General features: G+C 51.1%; 2 protein-coding genes, 1 long non-coding RNA gene and 1 other non-coding gene across 11 annotated transcripts in view; 1 reads left to right on the forward strand and 3 right to left on the reverse strand.

Moving 5' to 3' along the window:
• Positions 1–20: 20 nt before the first annotated feature.
• Positions 21–18221, reverse strand: TMEM214 (transmembrane protein 214). 5 transcript variants are annotated; one of them, XR_010117240.1, is made up of 20 exons: positions 17973–18179; positions 16874–17073; positions 15863–16013; positions 15420–15554; positions 15094–15176; positions 14555–14660; positions 14361–14442; positions 13981–14082; positions 13470–13611; positions 13280–13357; positions 12935–13026; positions 12640–12688; positions 12357–12470; positions 11998–12115; positions 11325–11421; positions 10967–11135; positions 10669–10820; positions 10211–10454; positions 6042–6159; positions 21–1694 (listed from the first exon to the last, which is right to left on the reverse strand). XR_010117240.1 is itself a non-coding variant. In XM_063623919.1 (18 exons), exons 1-18 carry the CDS (start codon positions 18115–18117, stop codon positions 10328–10330), a joined length of 2142 nt encoding a protein of 713 aa, XP_063479989.1. In that variant the 5' UTR covers positions 18118–18221; the 3' UTR covers positions 9472–10327. The 5 variants fall into 5 exon arrangements, 4 of the variants coding, with proteins under 4 accessions (XP_063479989.1, XP_055109972.2, XP_055109973.2 ...); XM_063623919.1 differs by lacking the exons at positions 21–1694; positions 6042–6159 and having other exon boundaries at positions 9472–10454; positions 17973–18221; XM_055253997.2 differs by lacking the exons at positions 21–1694; positions 6042–6159; positions 13280–13357 and having other exon boundaries at positions 9472–10454; positions 17973–18221.
• TRNAY-GUA (transfer RNA tyrosine (anticodon GUA)) lies at positions 304–392 on the reverse strand. The gene is given in 2 exon segments: positions 304–339; positions 356–392. It is a non-coding gene; the product is annotated as a tRNA-Tyr (tRNA).
• LOC129468449 (uncharacterized) lies at positions 18222–24335 on the forward strand. Of its 2 annotated transcripts, XR_008652658.2 has the most exons (4): positions 18222–18415; positions 20986–21194; positions 21286–21422; positions 23010–24335. It is a non-coding gene; the product is annotated as an uncharacterized lncRNA (long non-coding RNA). The 2 variants fall into 2 exon arrangements; XR_008652657.2 differs by having other exon boundaries at positions 18229–18415; positions 21286–24335.
• Positions 23953–25100, reverse strand: part of MAPRE3 (microtubule associated protein RP/EB family member 3) — a 55514-nt gene continuing 54366 nt past the window's right edge. For all 3 annotated transcript variants that reach the window (XM_055254007.2, XM_055254005.2, XM_055254006.2), the window contains exon 7: positions 23953–24870. In XM_055254007.2, coding sequence (XP_055109982.1) covers positions 24802–24870 — 69 coding nt within the window. In that variant the 3' untranslated portion in view covers positions 23953–24801. The remainder of the gene's footprint in view (positions 24871–25100) is intronic.

A 25100-nucleotide genomic window follows, 5' to 3' on the forward strand; every position in this document is an offset into this window, starting at 1 on the left:
ACTGCTCACTGACCAGCGGATCAATCGCAGTTCTGGATATTTATTTAGCAGAGTACAATACAGTGGCATCCATGTGCAAGATTCTAAAAATCAAGCATATAATCGTGTGCTTAGGCAGAAAACCTTATTCTAAAACACGTTACCACATCTACATTGAACGCAGAAAGAGGGTTACCGTATACTGCATACTACTGTGTGCCCTATGGACTGACGGCAGTAAGCATGCTAAGTCACAGGAGGCCTCCAAGCCTTTCTCCTTGTGGGATAATTGAATTAAATTGAGGCTGAAAATAATACACGAAGTCCTTCGAGCCGGAATCGAACCAGCGACCTAAGGATTGCCACGCTTCATCTACTACAGTCCTCCGCTCTACCAACTGAGCTATCGAAGGCTCCGCTGCAGTGAGGTGCTGCTGACAGCCCTCTAACGCTTACCGCAACCTCATCCAGCCATATCCCCGCTTTCTCCAGCTGAAGGAACCTGCCGGGGAAGGAAGGAGCTCCTTGGGACCTCACAGAGCTGAGGAAGCCGGAGACCCAAAGGCAAGGAAAGGAAGCTGCCCAAAGTCCGGGTTCTCAGGCTAGAACGAAGGCCACACCGGCCCTGAGCTTCCCGGCTTTTTAACAAAATGCTCCCAACGCCCCGCAGTGGTTTCTCTTGGACCGCGACGCCGAGCCCGCCGCCGCCTCCTGGAGCTCCCGGGCAGCGCTTGTGCCGCGGTACCCGCACTCACAGGGGCTTTGCGACCGCGACGCGCAAACCCTGCTCGAGAGCCGATGGGCCACTTTGGCTGTTCCTGCTCCATATTTCCCTTGGCTTCTCCGGACGTGCTCTCCTGACGCGAAGGACATTCGCTCGGCCAATTAACTCAGGTTTTGTCAGGCTGTATTCGTCCTCACCAGTGCAAGAGAGACGGCGACCGCGGGGCGCTGCAGGCTTTGGCGCGGCGCGGGATTGGGCTGTGCCGAACCCCCTGGGCCGCCCTGGGATCGCGGGCCTGGCGCCCTGGATCGAGGGCTCGGGGAGGGGACTACGCGCCAGGAGAGGGCGGCGGGGCTGCAGTACAGGCTTTCCTACCCTCAGAAGCGCTCGCAAGCCTGGAGGATTCCCCTGCGGTAGACCTGGGATGGTGGGGGGCGCGCGGCCCAGTGGGTCCCTGCAGCGTCCGAGGCCCACGTGAGGTCGGGGTGGGGGCGGTCGTACAGTGCCCAGCACAGGCCACTGGTCTTTCTTGTAGGTCTTTGCACAGGTCCGCTTACTCTCGGAAATCTTGGGTTCCCCAGGGCCGGGGAAGGGTCTTCTGCCTAGTCTGGGGCCCCTCCCACGGCACTGTGGATGTCTAGGTGTCCTGGGTGGGGTCAAGGAGTGACCCCACGGGTTCCCCCATCTTTGTCCCTATCCAGCTCACACCTTCGCCTGTCTTTTGCATGTGTTTTTTCCACAACCTTTTGCTCACCGGGTTTTTAACAACAGAAATAAACCTAACCCCCAACTCCTCTGTGAAGCCCTGCTTGGTCGTCCTGCGGGGTGGGTGTGCTGGGAGACCTGGCCTCAATTTCCAGCTCTGGGCCAACGTCCTGTGCTACCTTGAGCCAACATCGCCCGCGAATCCAGGTCTGGTGATGCTTTCTATCCCCTTGCAGCTCCAACATTTGATAGGGTTCTCTCGGGCTGAGCTTTAAATCCGAAGTTTCTAGATAAAAAATTGTGTCAACATTTAGATAGAAGAATATAGAAGATCGGCATAACTTTTATTATTCAATATCAAAAAATGGCATTCATGGCCAGGCGCGGTGGCTCACACCTGTAATCCCAGCACTTTGGAAGGCCGAGGCGGGCGGATCGCCAGAGTTCAAGAGTTGGAGACCAGCCTGGCCAACATGGTGAAACCTGTCTCTACTAACACACAAAAATAATTAGCAGAGCATGGTGGTGCGCGCCTGTAATCCCAGCTACTCCGGAGGCTGAGGTGGGAGAATCGCTTGAACTCGGGAGGTGAGGTTGCAGTGAACCGAGGTCGCGCCACTCCAGTCTAGGCAACAAGAGCGAAACTCCGTTTCAAAAAAAAAGAAGCAGCCGGGAGTGGTGGTGAGCGCCGGTAATCCCCAGCAACTCAGGAGCCTGAGGCAGGAGAATCGCCTGAAGGTGGGAGGCCGAGATTGCAGTGAGCCTACTGCAATCTCACAACACTGCACAACAGCCTGGGAGACAGAGAGAGATTCTGTCTCAAAGAAAAGGCCACATGGGGTGGCTCACGCCTGTAATCCCAGCATTTTGGGAAGCCGAGGCGGGTGAATCACCTGAGTTCAGGAGCTCGAGACCAGCCTGGCCAACATGGAAACCCCTTCTCTACTAAAAATAAAAAAATTAGCCAGACGTGGTGGTGCATGCCTGTAATCCCAGCTACTTGGGAGGCTGAGGCAGGAGAATCGCTTGAACCCAGGAGGTGGAGGTTGCAGTGAGCCGAGATCGTGCCACTGCACTCCAGCCTGGGTGACACAGCAAGACTCCGTCTCAGACAAACAAACAAACAAACAAAACCTCTCAACAGAAAGAAGTCCAGGATCAGAAGGCTTCAATGTGAATGCTAGCAAACCTTTAAAGAATTAACACCAGTCCTTTTTTTTTCTCAGATCACTAAATGAAGGTAACACCAATCCTTTGAAACCGTTCGAAAAAATAGAAAAGGGAACACTTTTTAATTGATTATATGAGGCCAGCATCATTCTGATGGCACAGCCAGACCAAAAGACCACAAGAAAACTACAGATCAACATCCCTTATGAATATTGATGCAAAAATCCTCAACAAAATATGAGCAAACTGAATCCAATAGCATATTAAAAGGAGAATACTGTGACCAAGTTAGACTTATTGAAGGAATGTAAGGGTGTTCAACATAAGAAAAATAAATAAATGTAGGCCGGGCCTGGCGGCTCACGCCTGTAATCCCAGCACTTTGGGAGACCGAGGCAGGTGGATCACCTGAGGTCAAGAGTTCGAGACCAGCCTGGCCAACACAGTGAAACCCCATCTCTACTAAAAATACGAAAATTAGCTGGGTGTGGTGGTGCACGCCTGTAATCCCCAGCTACTTGGGAGGCTGAGGCAGGAGAATCGCTTAAACCCAGGAGGCAGCGGCTGCAGTGAGCCGGCCATTGCACTCCAGTGTGGGAGACAGAGCAAGACTCCATCTCAAGAAAAAAAGAAAAATAAATCAATGTAATATACTACATTAATAAAATGAAGGAAAAAAACCACATTATCTCAATTGATGCAGGAAAGGGTGACAGAATTCATCACCCTTTCATGAAAAGTAGAAACTCAGAAAACTAGAAAGAAACTTCCTCAGCATGATAAAGAACATTTATGAAAAACCCACAGCTAACACAAAACTCAACAGTGAAGGTCAGGAACAACCAATAAGGTCAGGAACAAGACAAAGATGCCTACTTTCACCGTTGCTACTCAACATTGTACTGGAATTTCTGGCCAGAACAACTAAACAAGAAAAAGAAATAAAAAGCATCCAAACTAGAAAAGAGAGAAATAAAACTATCCCTATTTGCAGATTATATTATCTTATATATAGAAAATACCAAAGAATCTACCAAAAAACTATTAGAAAAAAAAACTATTAGAGAAAATTCAGCAAAGTTGCAGAGAACAAGATCAACATGCAAAAAACCCAATTGTGCTTCTTTACACCAATAATGAACAGTCTGAAAGAAAATTAAAAATGTAACCTCTGGGCGTGGTGGTACATGCCTGTAATCCCAGTACTTTGGGTGGCTGAGGTGGGAAGATGGCTTGAGCTCAAGAGTTCAAGACCACCCTGGGCAACATTGTGAAACCCCATTTCTTCAAAAAATACAAAAATTAGCTGGGCATAGTGGCGTATGCCTGTAGTTCCAGCTACTCAGGAGGTTGAGGTGGGAGGATCACCTGAGCGCAGGGAGGTTGAGGCTGCAATGAGCTGTGATCAAGCCACTGCACTGCAGCCTTGGTAACAGAGTGAGACCCTGTCTCAAAAATAATAATAATAAAATAAGGCCGGGTGCGGTAACTCACGTCTGTAATTCCAGCACTGTGGGAGGCCTAGGCGGGAGGATCACTTGAGGCCAGGAGTTTGAGACCAGCCTGGCCAACAGGGAGAAACCCTGGTCTCTACTAATAGGAAGTGGTGGCTTACATCTGTAATCCCAGCTACTCGGGAGACTGAAGCAGTAGAATTGCTTGAACCCAGGAGGTGGAGGTTGCAGTGAGCCGAGATGGCGCCACTGTACTCCAGCCTGGGCAACTGAGTGAGACTCCGTCTCAAAACAATAAAAAATAAAATTAAAAAGAAAATAAGAAAAATATTTACTACCTGGAACCTAAATCTTTCACTTTGGTGGGAGGCATTGTAACTTAAAATATGTGTAGTAGGTCAGGCATGGTGGCTCACGTCTGTAATCCCAGTACTTTGGGAGGCCAAGGCGGGCAGATCACGAGGTCAGGAGAGCGAGACCATCTTGGCTAACACAGTGAAACCCTGTCTCTACCAAAAATACAAACAATTAGCCGGGCGTGGTGGCACATGCCTGTAGTCCCAGCTACTCGGGAGGCTGAGGCAGGAGAATCGCTTGAACCCAGGAGGCGGAAGTTGCAGTGAGCCAAGATCGCAGCACTGCACTCCAGCCTGGGCGACAGAGTGAGACTCCGTTTCCAAAAAAAAAAAAAAAAGAAAAGTATAGTAATTTCCATGGAGCTGTCTGGGACAGACTGGGTATCTCCTGGCCTTCCAAGTGAGGTGAGTGGTTAATAATGGCACCCACTCATATATCTGAAGAGTATATCTATGGATGAAGGCTAGGGTATTTGGAAATATATAAACTATGAAAGGTGTAAATATGTTTTATTGTAGATAATGTATAAGATAGCTATTTAAAACAATTGTAAAAGCCACAGAGTGGGAGAAAATATTTCCAAAAGGCATATCTAATAAAGGACTATTATCCAAAATATACAAAGAACTCTTAAAACTCCACAATAAGGGCAGACACAGTGGTTCACGCCTATAATCCCAGCACTTTGGAAGGCAGCAGCAGGAAAATCGCTTGAGGCTGAGAGTTTGAAACCAGCCTGGGTGACACAGCAATGTCTACAGAAAAAAAATTTTTTTAATTAGCCTGGCGTGGTGGTGTGTGCCTGTAGTCCTAGCTACTCGGGAAGCTGAGGTGGGAGGATTGAGGTTGCAGTGAGCTATAATTGCACCATTGCACTCCAGCCTGGGTGACACAGCAAGACCCTGTTTCTTAAAACCAAAACAAACAAAACAAAACCAAACCCTCAACAATAAGAAAATCAACAACCCAATTAGAAAATGGAGAAAAGATCTGGACACCTCACCAAAGAAGATATACAAATGGCAAATAAGCACATGAAAAGATGCTCAATTTCATTAGGGAATTGCAAATTAAATGTCTTCATCCACATATGAGAATGGTGAAAATCCAAAATACTGACAAAACCAAATGAAGATGCATAGTAATAGGAACTCTAATTCACTGCTGATGAGAATACAAAATGGTACAGCCACTTTGGAAGACAGCTTGATGTTTTTTACAAAACTAAACATACTCTTATCATATGATCAATTGTGCTCCTTGGTATTTAACTAAATGTGTTTGAAAACTTATGCCCACACAAAAACCTAAACTCAGAGGTTAATAGCAGCTTTACTCATAATTGTGAAACTTGGAAGCAACCAAGATGTCCTTCAGTAGGTGAATGGATACACTGTGGTACATCCAGACAATGGGATATTATACAGTGCTAAAAAGAAATGAACTATCTCGCCATGAAAAGACATGGAAGAATCTTAAAGACAAATTACCAAATGGCCAGGCGTGGTGGCTCATGCCTGTAATCCCAGCACTTTGGGAGGCCGAGACAGGTGGATCATTTGAGTACAGGAGTTTGAGACCAGCCTGGCCAGCATGGTGACACCCTGTCTCTAGTAAAAATACAAAAATTAGCCAGGGGTGGTGGCACGCACCTGTACTCTCAGCTACTTGGGAGGTTGAGGCAGGAGAATCGCTTGAAACCAGGAGGCAGAGGTTGCAGTGAGCCGAGATCGCACCACCGCACTCCAGCCTGGGTGACAGTGTAAGACCCTGTCTCAAAAAAAAAAAAAAAAAAAAAAAAAATTACCAAATGAAAGAAGCCAATCTGAAAAGGCCACATAGTATGATTTTGACTACACAGCATTCCGGAAAAGACAAAACTGGAGAGAGTAAAAGATCAGTGGTTCCTTGGGCTCTGGGGGAAGGAGGGAGGGAGGAATAGGTAGAGCACAGGAGATTTTCATGGCAGTGAAACTCTTCTGTATAATGGTGTATACATGCTATTGGACAGTTACCAAAACCTACAGAGTGTACAACGCAGATAGCGAAACCCTAATGGAAGCTATGGACTTACATTATGGACAATGTGTCAATGTAGGTTCACTGATTACAACAAATGTACCATAGCGGTATGGGATGTTGATGGTGGGGAGGCTGTGGTGGGGGCAGGTTGGGGAGGAAATATATGGAAACTCTCACTCAATTTTGATGTGAACCTAAAACTGCTCTAAAAAAATAGTCTATTCAGGCCAGGCATGGTGGCTTATGCCTGTAATCCTAGCACTTTGGGAGGGCAAGGCGGGTGGATCCCCTGAGGTCAGGAGTTTGAGACCAGCCTAGCCAACATGGTGAAACCCCCTCTCCACTAAAAATACAAAAAATTAGCTGGGCGTGGTGGCAGGCACCTGTGGTCCCAGCTACTTGGGAGGCTGAAGCAGGAGAATCACTTGAACCTGGGAAGCGGAGGTTGCAGTGAGCCGAGATCACGCCACTGCACTCCAGCCTGGGGAACAAGAGCAAAACTGTCTCAAACAAAAAAAAAATCTATTCAAAAATTAGTAAGTGATGTGCTAACACAGAAAGAAGTTATATCAAGGCACACCCAACAACACATTCAAAGTCAACATTTGTATTAATAGGCAGAATAGTCAATATTTACTAAATATTCACTCATACCCTGAACAGTGGACACTCCCTCCAAAATCCTTCTTATACCTCAAGTAGAGTGCCAAAACTGCCCAGTATAAAGGGAATACACATAGGGAAAAGCGAGGCCCTTTCCCCCCTCAACAACTGTGAAGGGTATGTAGTAAAAACAGATCACTCTAAGTGTCCACTTCAATTCAGACTCCTTTAGGTGAGGTAAGACAGCAAAATGCTGAGGTCATTGAACAACTGAAATGTCTGTGTAGGGCCGGGCATGGCGGCTCATGCCTGTAATATCCTAACACTTTGGGAAGCCAAGGTGGAGGATCACTAGACACCTGGAGTTTACTGATTATATGAATCAACGAACCTATAATCAATGGGACCAGCCTAGGCAACATAGTGAGGAGCCATCTCTACAAAAAATTTTAAAAAAGTAGCTGAGCATGGTGGCATGCACCTGTAGTCCCAAATACTCGGGAGGCTGTGGTGAGTATCACTGAGCCCAGGATTTTGAGGCTGCGGTGAGCTATGATCACGAACCACTTCACTCCAGCCTGGGCAACAGGGAAAGACCCTGTTTCTTTAAAACAAAAAACAAATGCCTGTGTAATTGACACTGGGTCATTCTGTAATAGGGCAGGGCAGGTGTGCCTGGCTCTGTGGGAAACAACCCGCCCTCTTTATGGTGGTGGCATTTTGTGAACAGACTGGCAACGTAGCAGGCATGAGCTCAGCAACACTATCTGCCTAGTGACATTATCCATCGTAGTAAGTCAGGCTACCCATCAAGCTGCCCTGCTCTAAAACTGAAGTGTGGATTGGATACAAATAACCAGAGGAATCCAGAAACCTGCTGGAGACTTAGGAAAACGAAAGGATGTTTCAAAGTGAGTCATGCATATTATTTTCAAGTCCACAAAAGAACTGGTAATAAAGTTAGTAAGAGATAACCATACTCAAAACTGCCCTTCAGCTTTATGGTGTGTTATCGGTTGAACTTCAGCTGTGTGAAGAGTTACTGTCCAGATGTGTGACTGAGGTGTCAGCTCCTTTTGTTTCTTCCAATAACAGCAACAGTTACAGTGTGACTGCCCCACCTGTCAGCATCACTGTCATATACTCTGCTAGCCTACGCTGGTTCAATTTACTGGCCCCGCTTGGACTCCTGTTTGTTGACAGCTCTGCAAAAATGAAATGTCTGGACATCTGGTTTTGCTTTAATGCAGAGCAGGTGCAGTATTGGACTAGTCCACCACACAGGAAAAATTTCAGACAGTTTCAACATTGGGTCAAAAAACTGTATCTATCGAATAAAGTCAATTAAGCTGTCAGTGTTCCTGTAAGAAGTAGAGACCACAATTAATCTAAGTTGATGAAAAATCTTGCTCCCCAGGATTTTAGTGTCAGAAGTTAAATGAACCCAGCAAGGTAAATATAATCACACATTAGAAGCCAACACAGCACTTGTGGCATCCTTGATTCGCTGGATGCGGCCTTGGACTTCTAGAAGTTACCACCGAACTTGTCCTCCCTGTGCCATTGTCCACCCATTCTCACAACTGCCACCTTTCTCCAACTCGCCTTGAACACAGGCCAGTTCTCCTGCCCAGCAGTCCTAAGACTTTGGCCCTTTGCCAGGTAGTTTCTCTTCTCCGGGAAGATGGTCATGGTTAATTGCCACTAGGAGAGCAAGGGGTCTGCTTGTGGGCTAATTCCAGAGGAAACGTAGCAAACACATGAGATGCTGTTGTATTCATGACCTCACTTTGGGTCGGTATTTTCCTACATCTGCTACTTTATATTCGAACCACTGAAAAAGCAGTGTCTCAGGGCACTGTGTGAGAGGGCAAGTGATAACTGGCCATCATACCTGCTGAGTGTCATGGGAGTTTATGAGGGAAGCTGAATCTGCCTTTGAGAACTGCTAGAGCGTCTCTCTAGTACTGCTCACTTGAAACATTCAAGGAAACAAAACTGAGAACTAAGAAACCAACAGTTATCTAACTCCTTATAGCCTCAAGTCAAAAATAAAAAGGGGCTTTGGTGATAAACCTTGGACTCATGTGTCTCTGGGAGTTCTAAATCTTTCACTCACTGCTCTATCAAATGAAGGTCCTGGCAAGAAAAGGACACCTCCTGGTCACTGGCCAAGAATTCCCCTAGGAGACGGCCCCCTGCTTTTTCAAGCGTAAAACTATCAAGGCAAATCTGGGACGTGAATCACAGTGACAAGTCAGACAGTATAATTAGGGTAGCAAGAGAAGTGTCTAGAACACCCACCAGGTCAAACTCTAGAACCATGGGTGTGGGCTTCCCCCACCAGGAGCTTAATTACAGCCATGGCTACAGTCTTCAGGAGGGCAAGGGCCCAAGATTTTGTTATTCTGAACCATAACTAGGGGAATTTCTATATGAGGATGCAGACAAGAATGCTAGAAATCAAATCTGTGTCCTTTATTCCACCTGGTAGGGCGTACTCAAGAACCATATGCTGAGTCCTGTCTCAGGTTGATGGAGGGTTCCCTGGGCCCAAGGCACACAACTACCTGGGCTCTGCTTTCCAGATGATAGGAGGGATGGACAGTGGAGAGAAGCTGAGCCTTGTGACCGAGACCCCCAGCATGATGGGGAATAGAAAGTTGGAAGAAGTAGGACTACAAGGGAGGGGACGGGGGGCGCTTAGAGGCATTTAGGGCAGGTTGGGCATTTTAAAGTGAGAGGCATTTCCATCCAGCTCCCCATGTCCACTGACAGCCACACTCAGGCTTCAGGTAGAGGTGAGGCTGCTGTTTCCCAATGCGGTGCTATATTCTTCTGGAAGCCCCTTTCCTTCTGCTGTGGCTAGAGCTGTGACCAAGAATGGGAACAGGAGGCTGCTAAAGTCTGGAGAAGCAGGAATCATTTGTCAGAAGAACACAGAAGCCAACTGCTGGGAGTTCTATCTTTTTAGAGATGAGCTGTTTGGGGTTTAGAAATGAGATGGAAGGAAGTGGAAGGCAGAGGGCAAGGGCGGAGTTGTGAGAGGCTACCAGCACAAGGATGGAGGCTGGGGGCCATGTGCAGTAGGGCCAGAAAAGTGTTCAGCGGAATTGTGGGTAGAAGGCTGAGATGCCGCTGGGCCCTGTCCCCACCAAAGATGGAAGAACTGAGGTGGAGGCAACTGGCCACTTGCCTAGGAGAGAACTCAGGCACCAAGTTAAAAAGACTCCCATGAAGAACTTTCACCTTCTACCCGCTGCAGTCTTGGATGGTCTACCCACGCAGAAATCGGTGGCCAGGGAGGCAGGGCCTACTGCTGGGATATCAGGGCAAGTGCCCAGTCCAAGAAAGCCACTGTAATGTCCTGCAGGCAAAGCCAGGTCCAGTGGACAGCCTCACTGAGCTGTGTCTTCATACAGTCCCAGGTCACCTCACCTCTGGAAGGAAAGTGGAACATTTTTGAGTATGCATGTGTGTAGCTGTGTCAACTTTCGGGGCTGAAAGCTAAGACCCACAACCCTCATCCCAGGGTGGCCAGGGATGGGAGCGAGGGGCAGGACAGTGTGGGAGACTGGATAGAGATGGCTTGTCCCTGGGGCCCGGGAATGGGGCTGCTGGCGATCCTGCCGGAGCCCTGGGCAAAAGTCTCACCTGCATGCCTCATGGCAGTGCTCCTGGGCCCAGGCCAGGGCCTCAAGCAAGAGGTGCCACAATGGCAGCAGCACATTCTGGTGGAAAAGCAAGGGCAGCTCTCTCAGATAGCGGAGTAGCTGATTCACGGAATCAGGGAGCTGGATCTGTAGCTGGACCGTGGAGAATGGATGGGGTCAGAGTATCCAGGGAACTGCATCCTGGCCCTAAAGACTCAGGCCACACAGTGCTGCTCCTTTCCCAGAATTCTGCTCCTGGGAAAACCAGCCCCTTATTTGACTCCCTGTCTCTGACTTACCCTCTGAGAGAGGCTGGTGAGGCTGTCACCAAACCAGGCAAGGTAAGAGGCACAGTGGGCAGAAAGGAAGCTGACTGTGGCATTGGTGTGAGCCCAGGCCAGCTGCAAGCTGGGCCGCACCACAGTGAGCAGGTGGGAGCCCCAGACTGGCAGTGTCTCCTCCAGCCAGCTGTGGAAGACGGAAGTGGGGGAAGAGGGCTCTGAGTCTCCTCAGGCCCGCTTAGCTCCCCAGAAACAGCTGGGGAAAGGGAGGCCGTGGGAAAGGAGAATCACAAGCGCTTCCCACTGACTGTCACCTCCCTGACACCCAGGCCTTCTCTCTTCTGCCTCTCCTCTCCCCTCCCTGGGAGGAGCTCACCTGTAGCCTTGCAGACTGTAGGAGTAGAGCTTGGCACACGCTTGTTGGCTAGCAGGTAAGAAGCCAGATGATCGAAGCAACCGGCCAGTAAGGGAGGCTGAGTAAAGGGGGCCTCTGGTGAGCTGGGAGGTGAGAGGGGCAGGGACTGGGGAGACAGACACTACAGGGCCCAGAGCAGGCACAGCGAGGTGCTGGGCAGAGCTCTGTGTTCTCACAGGGCCACAAAGCCAGCTCCAGGCTGCTGTGGAGGGAGGCACGCAGAGCTGCCCTTCTCCTGCTGGGCCAGGTGTACAGGAATGCAGCTGCCAGGTGGAGCCTAGGCTCAGGCTTCAGGAAGCCTCAGGTTGAGGGTCTGCCCTTCTACTTACTAGCTGTGACCTAAAGCTAATTGCTACATCTTTCTGAGACCATTTCCTCAGGAGTTAAAAGGATGTAACACCTACTAAAATGATACCATGAATATGCAAGCACTTCTATACTGCAAAGTCCTAGTCCGATCTGAAATGGTAGTATCATATCTGTGGACAAAAAAATCTGTCTGTAAAGTGTTTACTCTGCAGGATTGAGAACTCGTCAGGACAAAGATGTGTGCTGCTGGGGGCGGGGTGGTGGTACTACGTGTAGCTCTGTGCCCCGCCCACGCCATCCTCCTCGCTTGCCCATTGCTGCTTACCCTGGAAGGAGCTGTGTGACCAGAGGTCATGGCACAGGAAGCCTACAGTGAAGACCAGCAGCAACAGGAGGAGCCGCGTCCAGGGCAGCTGAGGACCCTGAACCTGCTGCAACAGGCCCTGGTGGGAGGGGAGCAGGAGACAGTTGTCAGAAGCGAGAGGGGCTGGTCTTTGCCTCTGAGAGCAGACCTCAAGCCAGGCATTCCCGAAAGAGCGTCAAGCCTTCACATTATCCTGGAGGCAGCGGTGGGGGGGTGCTCCACAGACAGGTGGGGCAGGAATGTGATACAAGCCCAACCCAGGTGTGCTGAGACAGAGATGTAAGATAGCGTGTGGGCTGGAGAGGACTGGGTGCCAGCACCTTGCAGGCCATGTCACAGGTGACAACATCCTGGTTGTTACCGCTGCCCTTCCTCAGCAGCTCCTGGTTGGTAAGCTTGAGGGACTGAATGGTTTCTTGCAAAGACTTCTGTACCTATGGACAAGAAAGGTCTAGCCTGTGAGGGAATCCAGAGCTTCCATCCTGCTTCATTTTCCAGGCCAACAGGGTCCCTTCTCAGGGAAGGGACAGTGGCTGAGGAGCCCCCACTCAGAACCCAGAATCCAGACAGGGCTCAACCTGTCACATCCTCCTAGCTCCTCACCTTCTTGGGAATCTGCTCCCAGGAGCTGAGCAAGTGCTTCAGCAGAAGGCTGTGGGGAAAGCACAACCCCCCAGTCAGGTGGCTCGCGCGGTCTCGCCCATCCTCCAGTCCTCCATTAGCCCTGGCTCCTTCAGGCTGAAAGACCCTCCACCTACCACCCACAGAGCAGCAGCTTCCTAGAGGCCGCTCCAGCAATGTTCCCACTCAGCCTGAGAGGTGTCAGGCCATGGGACAGTGACCCAGGCTCCCCTTCTGCTTCTAGCACAGGGACAGGCTGGCCTCCCACCCAACCTGCCTGGACTGTGACAGGTGCTTAGGGTACAACTGCCTCCAGACGCTGGCGCTGAGGGGGTCCACCGTCAGGCACTCAGTCAGGCTGCTCAGGAGCTGCATGGCACGACAGAGGGAGAGGCTGCTGGGGGCATGGGGCTGGCAGAGGGGGAGAGTGCTAAGAGGTGATCCCCTTCCCGTAAGCGAGGCCACCCAGGCCGCACGTCCACCCTAAGGGGTGGAGAAACAGTGTCAAGACTCCAGAAAGCTCTCTGAGAGGCTGTAAAGCAGGAGGCTGGGGCTCCTGAGCTAGAGCTTTGAGCTTAAAGATCACTATCCGCAAGAGACGGGCATCAGAAACCACCCAGACCTGAATGTGCTGTCTCTTGGGATCCATCTTCTCAGGGTGAAGCTCGAGTGAGCAGGGCAGGCAGCTGTCAACAGGGAGCTAAGGAAAAGCCTCAGAATGGGCTCTGTGAAGGCAAGGCCTTTGTCAGCAGATAGGGACCACTGCAGCTGACCCCTGGGGAAGGAGAAGAAGCCTCCCACCACATCCTCACCTCTTTCTTCATCTCAGCGGGACAGCTAGGGGTGGCTCTGGACAGGAAAGAAGGGAAGTAGGTATGCAGGGTGGAATCCGGCTTTGCTCCAAATGCCAGCACCTTCAGTCGGGGGTAGAGCTGACACAGCTGCTCCTGCAGGCTGGGTGGGGTGGGGAGGAAAGACACGCATAAGCTATAAATGGAGCTGCATGATGTGAACCTTTTGCTTGCTTCAGAGCCCATGCCTGCCTGAGGACCTTGCAATGGCTATGAATCTTTTTATTCAGAGACTCCTTGGAAATCTGTTGAAAGCCGTGGACCCTACCCCTAAGAAAATGCCCATATGCCAACCACACTCAAGGGTCCACATAATTTCAAGGGGTCACTGTTCCCTTGAAACCTACTCTTGAACTTCCAGGTTGCAAATCTCAGATCTAGGATGGCTGGGGAAGAAGAGACGGGAATATGTAGCGTGGTTCTGGTGCTGGGGGGGTCCCTTCTCAGCAGGTGTGCCCCAGAGCAGTCCTACCTGGGTGTCAGGGAGTTGTTCGGCATATAGGCAAAGTCCAGAAGTGGGAAGAAGTCCTTGGGGCCAATCATGCCGAAGCCCTTGGTAAGGTTGGGATGCATCCTATGGGGATGAAGAAACAGGCTCGCTGGATACCACCACCCATGCCAGCTGTTTTGGCCATGACCCCAGCTAAGCCAACATCTAGGAAAAAGGGTATAAACTCTACCCCATCTGCCAGCCCTTAACTTCCTTCCTCACCATCACATTCTAAGGTGGTGGGAGAAGCTGGTCCTGATTTTCCTCATATCCATGGAGACCAAGATCATAGCCTCCCGTTTTGCTAAAACAGCCACTTGGAACACCCTAAGCCTTCCCCTTGCTGCCCTCCCATTACTCACAGGAGCAGCCGATCCAGGTATGTGATGGCAAAGGGAGACAGAGACTTGATGCCCAGCACAGGCAGCATGATCCCCAGCCACACTGCAGAGGTAAAGGTCAGGAGGGAAGCCTCAGGCTTGCACCTACTGGGGGCATCAAAGAGGAGTTTTCTGGCTCTGAGACCCTCCCTCTTTCTTCCCTATTTCCTTGTTACCTTTCAGTCCCTCGGTGAGGTTGGCAAAACCCGCTTGACCCAGGGCCCACATGATGGTCAGACACTTTGCTGGTCGGCTCTGGTGGGACCTCAGCAGTTCCAGGAACTGAGGAGACCGGTGGGGAAGGCAGATTGGGATAGGACAAAACACCAGGAGCACCCCCCAAAGCCAGGAGGGAAGGGAGATGTCAACTGAAGAGGAAGGACAGGCCAAGCAAGAGTGGAGCACTATGGCCACATGGTGTAGGTTCTGTTTGTGGGCTTTGCCCATACTCTGCCATTTACTGGAAGACTGTGCCTAGGAAAGTTACCAAACTTCTCTGTGGCTCAATCTTTTCATCTATAAAAATGGGAAATAATAGCAGTACCTGGCTCCTATGTTTCCAGAGCACACACACAGGATAAGTGCTAATAGTATGACCTATTATTACTAGGCTTACAGGTCTTCCACTATCCCAAACCTGAGTCCAACAACGTAGATTCTGCCCAGCCTCCCCAGTCCTAGCTTCCTAGTGTCCCCACCATCACTGAGAGCTCACCTTGCCTAGGTTTGTGGTGGCAATCTTGGGCTTGTCTTGCAGGATGGCCTGGATACAGATGCGGTAACCATGTAGTGACTCCCCTGGAGAGATACACATTCTCACACCTACTCACATTACTTGGCATCCCAAACCTGAAATCTCCCATTTGTCAGTGGTGAGCCCAGGCCCCAGGTCCACTGACTCCTAACTTCCTCCACACTTTCCAAAAACAGTGTCAAGGTTAGCACATTTCTCTACTGGAAACAGAACCACTGAGTGGTACTGAAAGCAGGAAAAAAAGGAGGAGGCTCCCAAGATGGTCATCCCTCCCGTGCCCCTCTCACCTGTTGTCTTATCCAGCTCTTGCAGCATGGTGAACAGACAGTGGTCAAAAAAGAGCTCCAGAGACCCTGCTGCCTTCGCCAGCAGCCCTCGGATGATCCCACGCAGCTCCCGGCTCACCAGGCTGTAGGGATAATCTAAGGCCCATAGGACTCAATGTGAGTGCTAGGACCAGACACCCATCAGCTCTGAGAACTGTGGTGCTCTCCCTGAGAATGGTGAGTGGAGGCAAAGGCCCCTGCACTGAGGCTGGGATCCTTCCTCTGATGAGGCCCAGAGGGAGGATCACAGAATGAAGCCCAGAAACATTCACAGTCACGATGATTTGAGACCAGCCCAAATCACCCATGGAAATCAGGATAGTGTGGGGCACTGGGATCTGTTATACCACCCTTTTTGAATTTCTTTGAACTTGTCTGAGCTTGAGGAAGCTGGAAGGACTTACCATGAGTATGCTGGCTCAGCGTGGGTTCACTTAGAGGAGCTTGTAGCTTGTAGTTGAGATAGCTGGCCAGGTCCTTCAACCATATGGATGGGTTTCCAGAGAACACACTCTGGCTCTTGTCCAGTTCCTTCTGCAGGTCTGCCACATCCAGCTGCCAGGGACAATCCCCCAACCCCCCACCATGGCGAGTTGTGAGTGAGGGAGTAAAGAAATGGGGTAGGGGTGGGGAAATGGTTGAACTAGGTGGCAGTAGGAAGAAGGGTTTCCATTTTTAAGCATAAGAACATGGAATGCTGCAATTCTGCTGTACCCACATGTTTAATAGAACAGGACAGCTGAAAATGCTGATCTCAAGGCCCTATCCTCTCAGGCCCTCCACATGTTCAAGAGGAAAAACAGTGGGCCAGGCGCGGTGGCTCATGCCTGTAATCCCAGTACTTTGGGAGGCTAAGGTGGGCAGATCACCTGAGGTCAGGAGTTCAAGACCAGCCTGGCCAACATAGTGAAACCTTGTCTCTACTAAAAATACAAAAAATTAGCCAGGCATGGTGGCAGATGCCTGTAATCCCAGCTACTTGGGAGGCTGAGGCAGGAGACAGAGGTTGCAGTGAGCTGAGATCACGTCACTGCACACCAGCCTGGGTGACAGAGGGAGACTCTATCTCAAAAAAAAAAAAAGGAAAACAGAGGACAAGATAGAAAATGAAAGATCAGTATTTCCATAGGACAGAGAATCATAACCAGTTTCTCCATCTCCTCCCTAGTGTTCCTGGGTCTTCAAGGCTTTCCTCTTACCAATCCATGTTTCCCTATAAATTTTCCATTTCCTTTCTATTCTAAGTGCAGGCATTCTGTTCCCCTGGGGTTTCCATCTTTTCCTGAACTCCTCTCAACCCTTAAAGTGTTTCAAATCCCATAGGATCTCAGCTGCCCATCCACCTCCCCCTCCTCTCATCTTCTCTAAATCTCAAGCCCCCATTCTTTCTGCGTCTCATATCTAGGCACACTCACAGCTTTCAGTGCTTCCTCCAGGCTGCGGAAGCGGCCCTGCTTCTGGTTTTGGTTGGGAGGAGTTGCCACCTTCTTTGGCTGCTTCTTGTTCCCTGGTTTCTTAGGCTCCACAGTAGGGGGTGGGACCTGCTCCTTATTCTGCCGCTTCATGATATTCTCAAAGCCCCGCTCATAAAGGGTGCTTGTGGTCTGGATTGCAGCTGGGGTGAAGGTAGGTAGAGAAAGGAAGGCCACCCTTGAGTCCCCAAGGCCTCAACTATCAGTGGTCCCTTTCCCCACACTGCCACCTAATTCATCTCCAGGGAAGAGCCTGTCTCAAAGCCCCTTCCTCTTGGACTGCTTAAGGAGCAGGGCAGGGTGTTCTCCTGGTAGCTTCTTTCATTACAGCTCTTGAGTCTATGGGCTCTTTCATAAAGATGGGGCAGTTCTTTATTAGACAAATCAGAGTATGTAGAACAGGCAGAGAGGTTGGATATAGAGGTTTGCCTTATTCAGTGAGTGGCTACTAGTCTGGGAAGACAGGCTTTTTCCATCTTGGTCCTACCCTAACGCCCCTTGGTTCCGACATGACAACTCTATAATCAACAAGTGGCAATCTTTCTCCACTCCTCAGTGGAAGAACCAGGTGTCACTTATAATTCCTGGTGAGTGTTGAGTGTGTGGCGGTCATTTCTCCCACTGCTGGGCCTCCTGTCCCTTCCTCTATGACCTGCTGGTTACTTAAAGAGGGGGCACCGTGTATAATGATCCACATTGCCTCTTCCCAGCTCTGACACCTGCCCAGAGAGACCAGCTAGGGCCCTGGGCAGCTGGGAGAGTGTGTGCAGTAAACTGAGAGTCTGAGGACCGAAATCCTAGCCCCTCTGACACATGACCCTGGCCAAGGTGTCCAACTTCACTGGGTCTCAGTTTACTCATCTGGGGGGTGAGGACCGCAACCTTCCCTGGAGCTGTCTGCCTCCCGTGAGGCTCCAAAGAGACAACGCAAGCGTGGCGCTCGGGGATGTGCCTGCGAGCTCGCGCCCAGGTTCTGGGAGCGGCTCGCTGCGACCCTGCCGGACAGGCCTGGGGTACGCGGCGGGGCAGGGCGGGTACTCACGGGTCAGGTCGTATTTCCACACTCCGTTTGCTTCCCCGAGCGCCCGGCGGTTCCCGCCGCCGCCTCGGCCGCCGGCGCCGGCCCCAGGCCGCCGACCCTTCTTCACTACCTCCCAGCGCCCCACGCCCGCCGTCTTGGCCGCCATGGCTCGCAACCCTCCCTCCTCGGCCACTTCCCCGGCTTTCCGGTCCGGCGCGGGCGCGCTGCACTCTGCCACGTCTGCTCGCAGGACCGCGCGCCCGGCGCCCGGCGCCCGCCGCAAGGCGGCCTGGGACTTGTAGTCCCTCTCCTGGCCCCGGCTCTCCTGGGCGAGGAGCATTGGGAAGAGGCTTCCGCGGCAGCCTGCGGCCCCCGCCCAGCCGAAGAGGCCTGGAGGAGAGGAGATTCGCTTTTGAGAACGTTCATTGAGCGCCGAAGTGAAGGCCACGGCATTGAGAGACTTGGTAGAACTGTTTCTGTTTTTCTTTCCTTTATTGATCAATTGATTGATTGATTGATTGACAGGGCCGCGCTCTGTCGCCCAGACTGGAGTGCAGTAGCGCGACCTCAGCTCACTGTAACTTCCGCCACCCAGGTTCAAGTGACTCGTGCCTCAGCCTCCCGAGTAGCTGGGACTACAGGCTCCCGCTGCCACGCCCAGCTAATTTTTGTATTTTCAGTAGAGACGGGGTTTCGCCATGTTGGCTAGGCTGGTCTCGAACTCCTGACCTAAAATGACCCCCCCCACACCCACCCCTCGGCCTCCCAAAGTGCTGGGATTACAGGCGTGAGCCGCGGCGCCCGGCCACTGTTTTTCTTTCCTTTCTCGTAGAGCTGGAAGGATGGAAGGGAAGTAGTGCTCCTCATCTCTAGGGAGAGTTTGAAGATTAAATGCTTCCTTCCTTCTAGGAAAGTGCTGGCTTTACTGTTGCTAGTGATTAAACCTCGGGTTTAATGGGCTATACAAATCTATTGCCAAAGAACAAGGAAGAGAATGGGGGCTTGAGGAAAGGGCAGAGTGTTGGGGAGCTGGGGTAGGAGGTGGAGAATGGAGAATAATTTATTTTATTTTTTTTTTTGAGACAGGATTTTGCTTTGTCGCCCAGGCTGGAGTTCAGTGGCGCGATCACGACTCACTGCAGCCTCAACTTCCAGGGCTCAGGTGATCCCCCACCACGGATCACCTGACCCGCCACCACGCCCGGCTAATCTTTGGTATTTTTTGTAGAGATGGGGTTTTGCTGTGTTGCCCAGGCTTGTCTCAAACTCCTGGGCTCAGTGATCCACCCTCTTCAGCCTCCCAAAGTGCTGGGATTACAGGAGTGAGCCACTGCTCCCGGCCTCCGAGTTCTTCTCATGCGAGGCTGAGAAATGTCGGGGGGTCTGGGACAGCCAGGGCAGGGTTTCCCCTTCCAGGCAATGGGAAAGAACAGGCTCTGCCTCCCACCACAAGAGTCAATCCCAAGTTCCAGATGTGTCAGGGAAGCGATGGAGAGCCCCAGACTTGAGGCATCTGCAGACAGGTTCCTGCTCAGACATCCACATGGAGGGTGTTAGTATCCTGGGAGCCTTCAGAACCTCGAAGCATGCCAGCAGAGGAGAATGAGAAAAGATAAAAGCAAAGTGACTTGTCACAATTAAGGAAATGTGCTATTTCATGTACAACTGTGTGTGAGGATGAGATTCCTATCTGCCGTACTGAGGTATTATGGTAAGAACGATGAGAGTCCAAATTCCTACAGGATGAACAGCTGAGGGAGCGATGCATTCCTTAGGAAGGAGATTAGCTTCCCAAAGGAGACGGCAGCTGAGATGGGTTCTGAGAGATAGAATTTTCATTGGTTCCCCGGGCGCCGTGGCTCACGCCTGTAATCCCAGCACTTCGGGAGGCCGAGGTGGGTATCACCTGAGGTCAGGAGTTCAAAACCAGCCAGGCCAACATGGTGAAACCCCATCTCTACTAAAAATACAAAAAAGTAGCCGGGTATGATGGCACAGGTCTATAATCTCAGCTACTTGGGAGGCTGAGGCAGGAGAATCGCTTGAACCTTGGAGGCGGAGGTTGCAGTGAGCCGAGATTGTGCCACTGCACTCCCACCTGGGTGACAAGAGCTAAACTCCGTCTCAAAAAAAACAAAAAACAGAAACAAAAACAACAACAACAAAAAACAAAATTGAATTTTCACTGGCTGAGGATTAGGGTGGGTGGAGAGAAAATGCCAGTTGTGTGGATCTGTTGATGTAAAACAAAGGCTTAGAGGGTGGTAAACTGGAAGCAGTTCAATGGGACAGTGCTTGATGGGACTTTGGAGGTGATGAGGTTTGATATAGTTTGGATTTTTGTCCCTGCCCAAATCTCATGTTGAATTGTAATCCCCAGTGCTGGCAGTTGGGCCTGGTGGGAAGTGTTTGGATCATGGTGGTGGATCCCAGTTCTTATGAGATCTGGTCATTTAAAAGTGTGTGGCACCTCCCCACCACCTCTCTCTTTCTCTCGATCGCTTGCTTGCTCGCTCCTGCTTTTACCATGTGATGTGCCTGCTCCCCCTTTGCCTTCCGCCACGATTGTAAGCTTCTTGAGTCTTCCCTAGAAGCAGATGTCAGCATTATGCTTCCTATACAGTCTGCAGAACTGTGAGCCAATTAAACTTCTTTTCTTATAAATTACCCAGTCTAGATGTTTCTTTATAGCAATGCAACAATAGCCTCATATGAGTTTGGAAAGGGATCTGAGCCCATATGCCAAGGAACTTGCCTGCCAAATCTGGACTTGATCCTTCAGGCCCTGGGAGACCAGTGAGAGGGTGGCATAATCCACTCTTTTGGAAGGGTAAATGTGGCTGTGTTTACTACACACAAGTGTTGGTAGGGGAAGGCAGGGGGTGGGAGATGAGCATATCTTGCTGCCTCCTTCTACCTGTCCTCCAGCCTCTTTAGGCCTGACCATGGCTGACTTTGCATCAGGTAGCTCTGAGATACAGTGCCTTTGCCAAGGACCATATTTGAACGGATCATTAATCAATTCATTTTGCAGATCGTTGGTTTAGGTGTACTCAGGAGACCAACAACGATACCTTCTCTTTGTTTGACCCCTCCTGTGTCACATGTGTGATCACAGAAGAGACCATGTTTTTGGAAGAGAAACAGAATTGGCTTTCCATTGAGGCAAATGAGGGGGCTGCCCCATGGTGGAGACACACAGGAGGGTGGGAGAGGGACTCTATCTTTCATTGGAATAGTCTGGTAAGTTACCAGTTCTAACTTGGCATCTAGGACATATAAATCATGCGTTTACTTATCCAGCAACCTTTTCTAAGCACCTTCTCTGTGTCAGCCCTGTGCTAGGTGGAGCTGGAAGATATAGCTCACTTGCTTGTAAGGAACTTGAAGGCTGTGTGGGAGACAAATGTATAAACAGAAAATTACAGTTCACCATCTTATGTTCCAGAGGAAAGAAGCACTTAGTATGAGGTACCAGGAAGAGGTGGGGAGAAGGGAGTGGCTTTACATCCTTAAGCTCTGGGTGTTTGAAGAGCAGCCTTAGACACTAGCCATGGAGGTGGGCTTGGGTAGGCCCCGCCACGGGGTTTGAAGACCCAAAAGATGTTGGGTCAAGGAGGACATGGGTGTCTAGTGTAGGAGCAAGCAGAAGGGTGAGCTCACTGAAGCACTGTTTTACCCACTGTACTACGTTTCTATTGCTGCTAAAACAAATTGCCACAAACTTAGTGGCTTAAAACAAGTGCGTTATCTTCCAGTTCTGGAGGGCAGGAGTCTTAACTCAGGTCTCCCTGGGCTAGAATCGAGGTGTCAGCAGGACTGGGTTCCTTTCTGGAGGCTTTGGGGGAGCATCCATTTCCTCGCCTTGCCCAGCTTCTAGAGGCCACCAGCATTCCCAAGTTCATGGCTCCCTTCTGCCTTCAAAGCCAACAACAGTGCATCAGTCACTCTCACATTGTATCACTTTGACCTCATCCTTTATTTTTTTGAGACAGGATCTTGCTCTGTTGCCCAGGCTGAAGTGCAGTGACATGATTATGGCTCACTGCACCCTTGACCTCCAGGGCTCAAATGATCCTTCCATCTCAGCCTCCCAAGTAGCTGGGACTACAGGCATGTAGTACCATGCTCGGCTAATTTTTCTATTTTTTGTAAAGATGGGGTCTTGCTGTTGTCCAGGTTGGTCTCCAACTCCTGTGCTCAAGTGATCCTCCTGCCTTGGCCTCCCAAAATGCTGGGATTACAGACATGAGCCACCACAGCCTGCCCACTCTGACCCGTTCTGCCTCCTACTTCCACTCTCACAAATGTTTGTGATGACATTGGACCCACCTGGATAAACCAGGACACTCTCCCTATTTTAAGGTCAGCAGATTAGCTTCCTGAATTCCATCGGCAACTTTTTCCTTTTTCTTTTTTTTTTTTTGAGACAGGGTTTCACTCTGTTGCCCAGGCTGGAGAGCAGTGGAGCAATCATGGCTCACTGCAGCCTTAACAACAACTGGGCTCAAGTGATCCTCCTGCTTCAGCCGCCTGAGTAGCTGGGACTACAGGCACATGCCACAACGCCCTTCAAATTTTATTTTTTGTAGAGATAGTGTTTCCCTATGTTGCTCAGGGAAGTCTTGAACTTCTGGGCTCAAGCGATCCTCCTGCTTTGGCCTCCAAAAGTGCTGGGATTACAGGCGTGAGCCACCGCGCCTGGCCCACAGGCAGCCTTAATTCCCTTTTGCCATGTAACCCACATATTCACAGCTTCTGGGGATTGTGACGTGGACATTGGGGGAGGCACTGTTCTGCCTCCCACGCCCACTTTACCTTCAGGGTGAGGTCTCGGCCTGGCCTATCCTTTCACAGTATCTACGTGTAATCATGGGGAAAAGCCTTTAAAAATTAGGCAAGGGAATTAAAATCATCACGATAAGTAAAATCAGGCAAGGAACTTGCTGGAGGAGAACAGAGATAGAATAAGGCAGAAGTGCCTATGTATGTGGGGGTGGGAATCAAGGGGTGGTGGAGGTGATTGAGGAATAAACAGATATGAATTGCTTATTTAAGGCTTGAACCTGGTGTCATGAGAGAAATGGTGGTGGTCTCAAAAGGGGCCATGGGGTGGGACCACAGAAGAGACACGGCCCCACCTGCATGTTGACCATACTCAGGGTGGTGAGGAAACCAGCGCTGTCCTGCAGCTGGAGGAACCTCAGTGGTCTTTGGGGATGAGCCCTGAACCTCAAGTCAAGAAGTGTGAGTTCTAGTCCAGGTTTCAGCCACGGTGAGTGAGTCATGCACGTGGGCCTATAACCCCTCATCAGTAAACCAGGGGCTGGTCTAGATGACCCCAAGGCTCTCACATTCATTTCCGCACTCTTGGTCTCTGCTGGGCTTCTGGGACATCGGTTAGTATGGCCTTTTGTTAGGCACATGCCAGGACTGGGGCTGTGCAGATGATGTGGAAGGGTTCCTGACTCCCTGTTCCCACTGAAGCCTGCTCTACAGAAGGAACCCCTTGGACGTTGCTGTCCTGGGCTTCAGCACTCAGAACTGCTTGCTCTTTGTGGCCATCCCAGCTCTGTCACGTGAGCCCCTGTCCCCAGCTGAATCACTATGGTTAGGTGTATAAGCTTTGACAACAGGTGGGGGATGACCTGTAGTCCCCCTGACCCAAAGGAGACTGAAACGAAGCACCTCTTGGCCAGGCCACCACGGTGCCCCACAGCCACTTCACCAGCTGTCGCTTGTCATGGCCATGGGCCCAGACCTAGTTCTTCCTCAGTGATGGGGGGTTGGGGCCCCTGCCTGCCCTCAGAGCCCTACCACCAGTGTTGGGCATTGGGGCTAGGCTGGAGCTGGGCTCTGAGCCCAGAGCTGGTGGTGGTTTCCAGGCCTGTGGGAGGGTGACAGTGAGGCTGTGCTGCAGCTGTCACCTCCGGAGAGGGCGGTGCATGGGAGGTGGAAAGCACTGGACCTGGACTGTGGCTCAGTTGAGGGACACATGGCATGGACTTTTACCACACAAGTTTATTTAAATAAAAGTGAACACAGATGCAGGCTGGTGCCCGAGGGGCAGGGGGTGGGGAGGGCAGGTGGGAAGCAGACAGACAATGGGGTCCAGGCAGAGTTTGTGTGGTGAACCAGGCTGCTGGAGGGAGCGGCTGGGGGCCTCAGGGCAGTGCTGGGATTCAGTGCTGGGGCAGGGGGCCTTGGGTGGGTGAGCCTGGTGCCAGGAGGTCATTTCCATCCCTCACATGCCCCCCTCCCTCTCCCTGACCCCCTGGGACTACAGCACTACCTCCTCAGCCCCCTCTGCCTCTCCTGACATCAGCCTTCCCCTTAGTTACTGAGAAGCCAAAAGACAAAATAAATTAGAATGGGTAAGTCCTACCCCAGCCCCCAGCCATGGGGAAGGGAGCCAAGCCAGGCACACTGCCCCGGAGCCCGTGCTGTCAGCTCTGGAAAAGAACAGGTAAAGTGCAAGGAGAATCCAGTAAGTAAAAATATACCAATGACTTTGTCAAATACACAGCTGCTGGCTGTCAGGAGCAGGTGGCTGGCTGGGGCGGGTGGCAGCAGCACCCTGGGAAGTGTTGGGCGACACAGCGGAGAGACAACGGAAATAAATAGGGTGGGTGTGGACAGGGGTCCTGCCAACTGGGCCAGCGCCACCCAGGACGGGCTTCTGCCTGCTTTCCGGCCCCAGGCCCCCAAGCCCCGCTCGCCTGGCTCCCCAGTGCTGCGGCACTGACACAAAGCACCCGGCCGACCGTGTTAGGAAAGGACTATAATGTGGGAGTGGAGCAGGGAGGGAGGCACAGGGAAGCCGTGCAGTCAGCCAGGGCAGCGGCCGCCCTCAGTACTCGTCCTGGTCTTCTTGTTGATGCTCTTCAATCTCATCGTCCTCAGGGGGTGCGAATCCTTCCTGGAGGGTGGGAGAGAGAGGAAAGTGGTGGGCCAGGCAGGCCAGGCAGGGCTTCTCAGGTTCTGTAAGCAGCTGAAGAGCAAGGGGTCAGGAGCCCGGGAGCCCTGCTAATGGGTGACCCTGGGTTAGTGACTTCACCTCTCTCTCATCAGTAAATGTTCTCCACGGTCCCTTCTGGCCCTATCACACTTCTGGTCTTAGGGCCAGGCCAGACTGGGGAGGGCCCAGTG

This window comes from Symphalangus syndactylus, chromosome 18 (genome assembly GCF_028878055.3).
Source record: "Symphalangus syndactylus isolate Jambi chromosome 18, NHGRI_mSymSyn1-v2.1_pri, whole genome shotgun sequence".
Taxonomy (NCBI): domain Eukaryota; kingdom Metazoa; phylum Chordata; class Mammalia; order Primates; family Hylobatidae; genus Symphalangus; species Symphalangus syndactylus.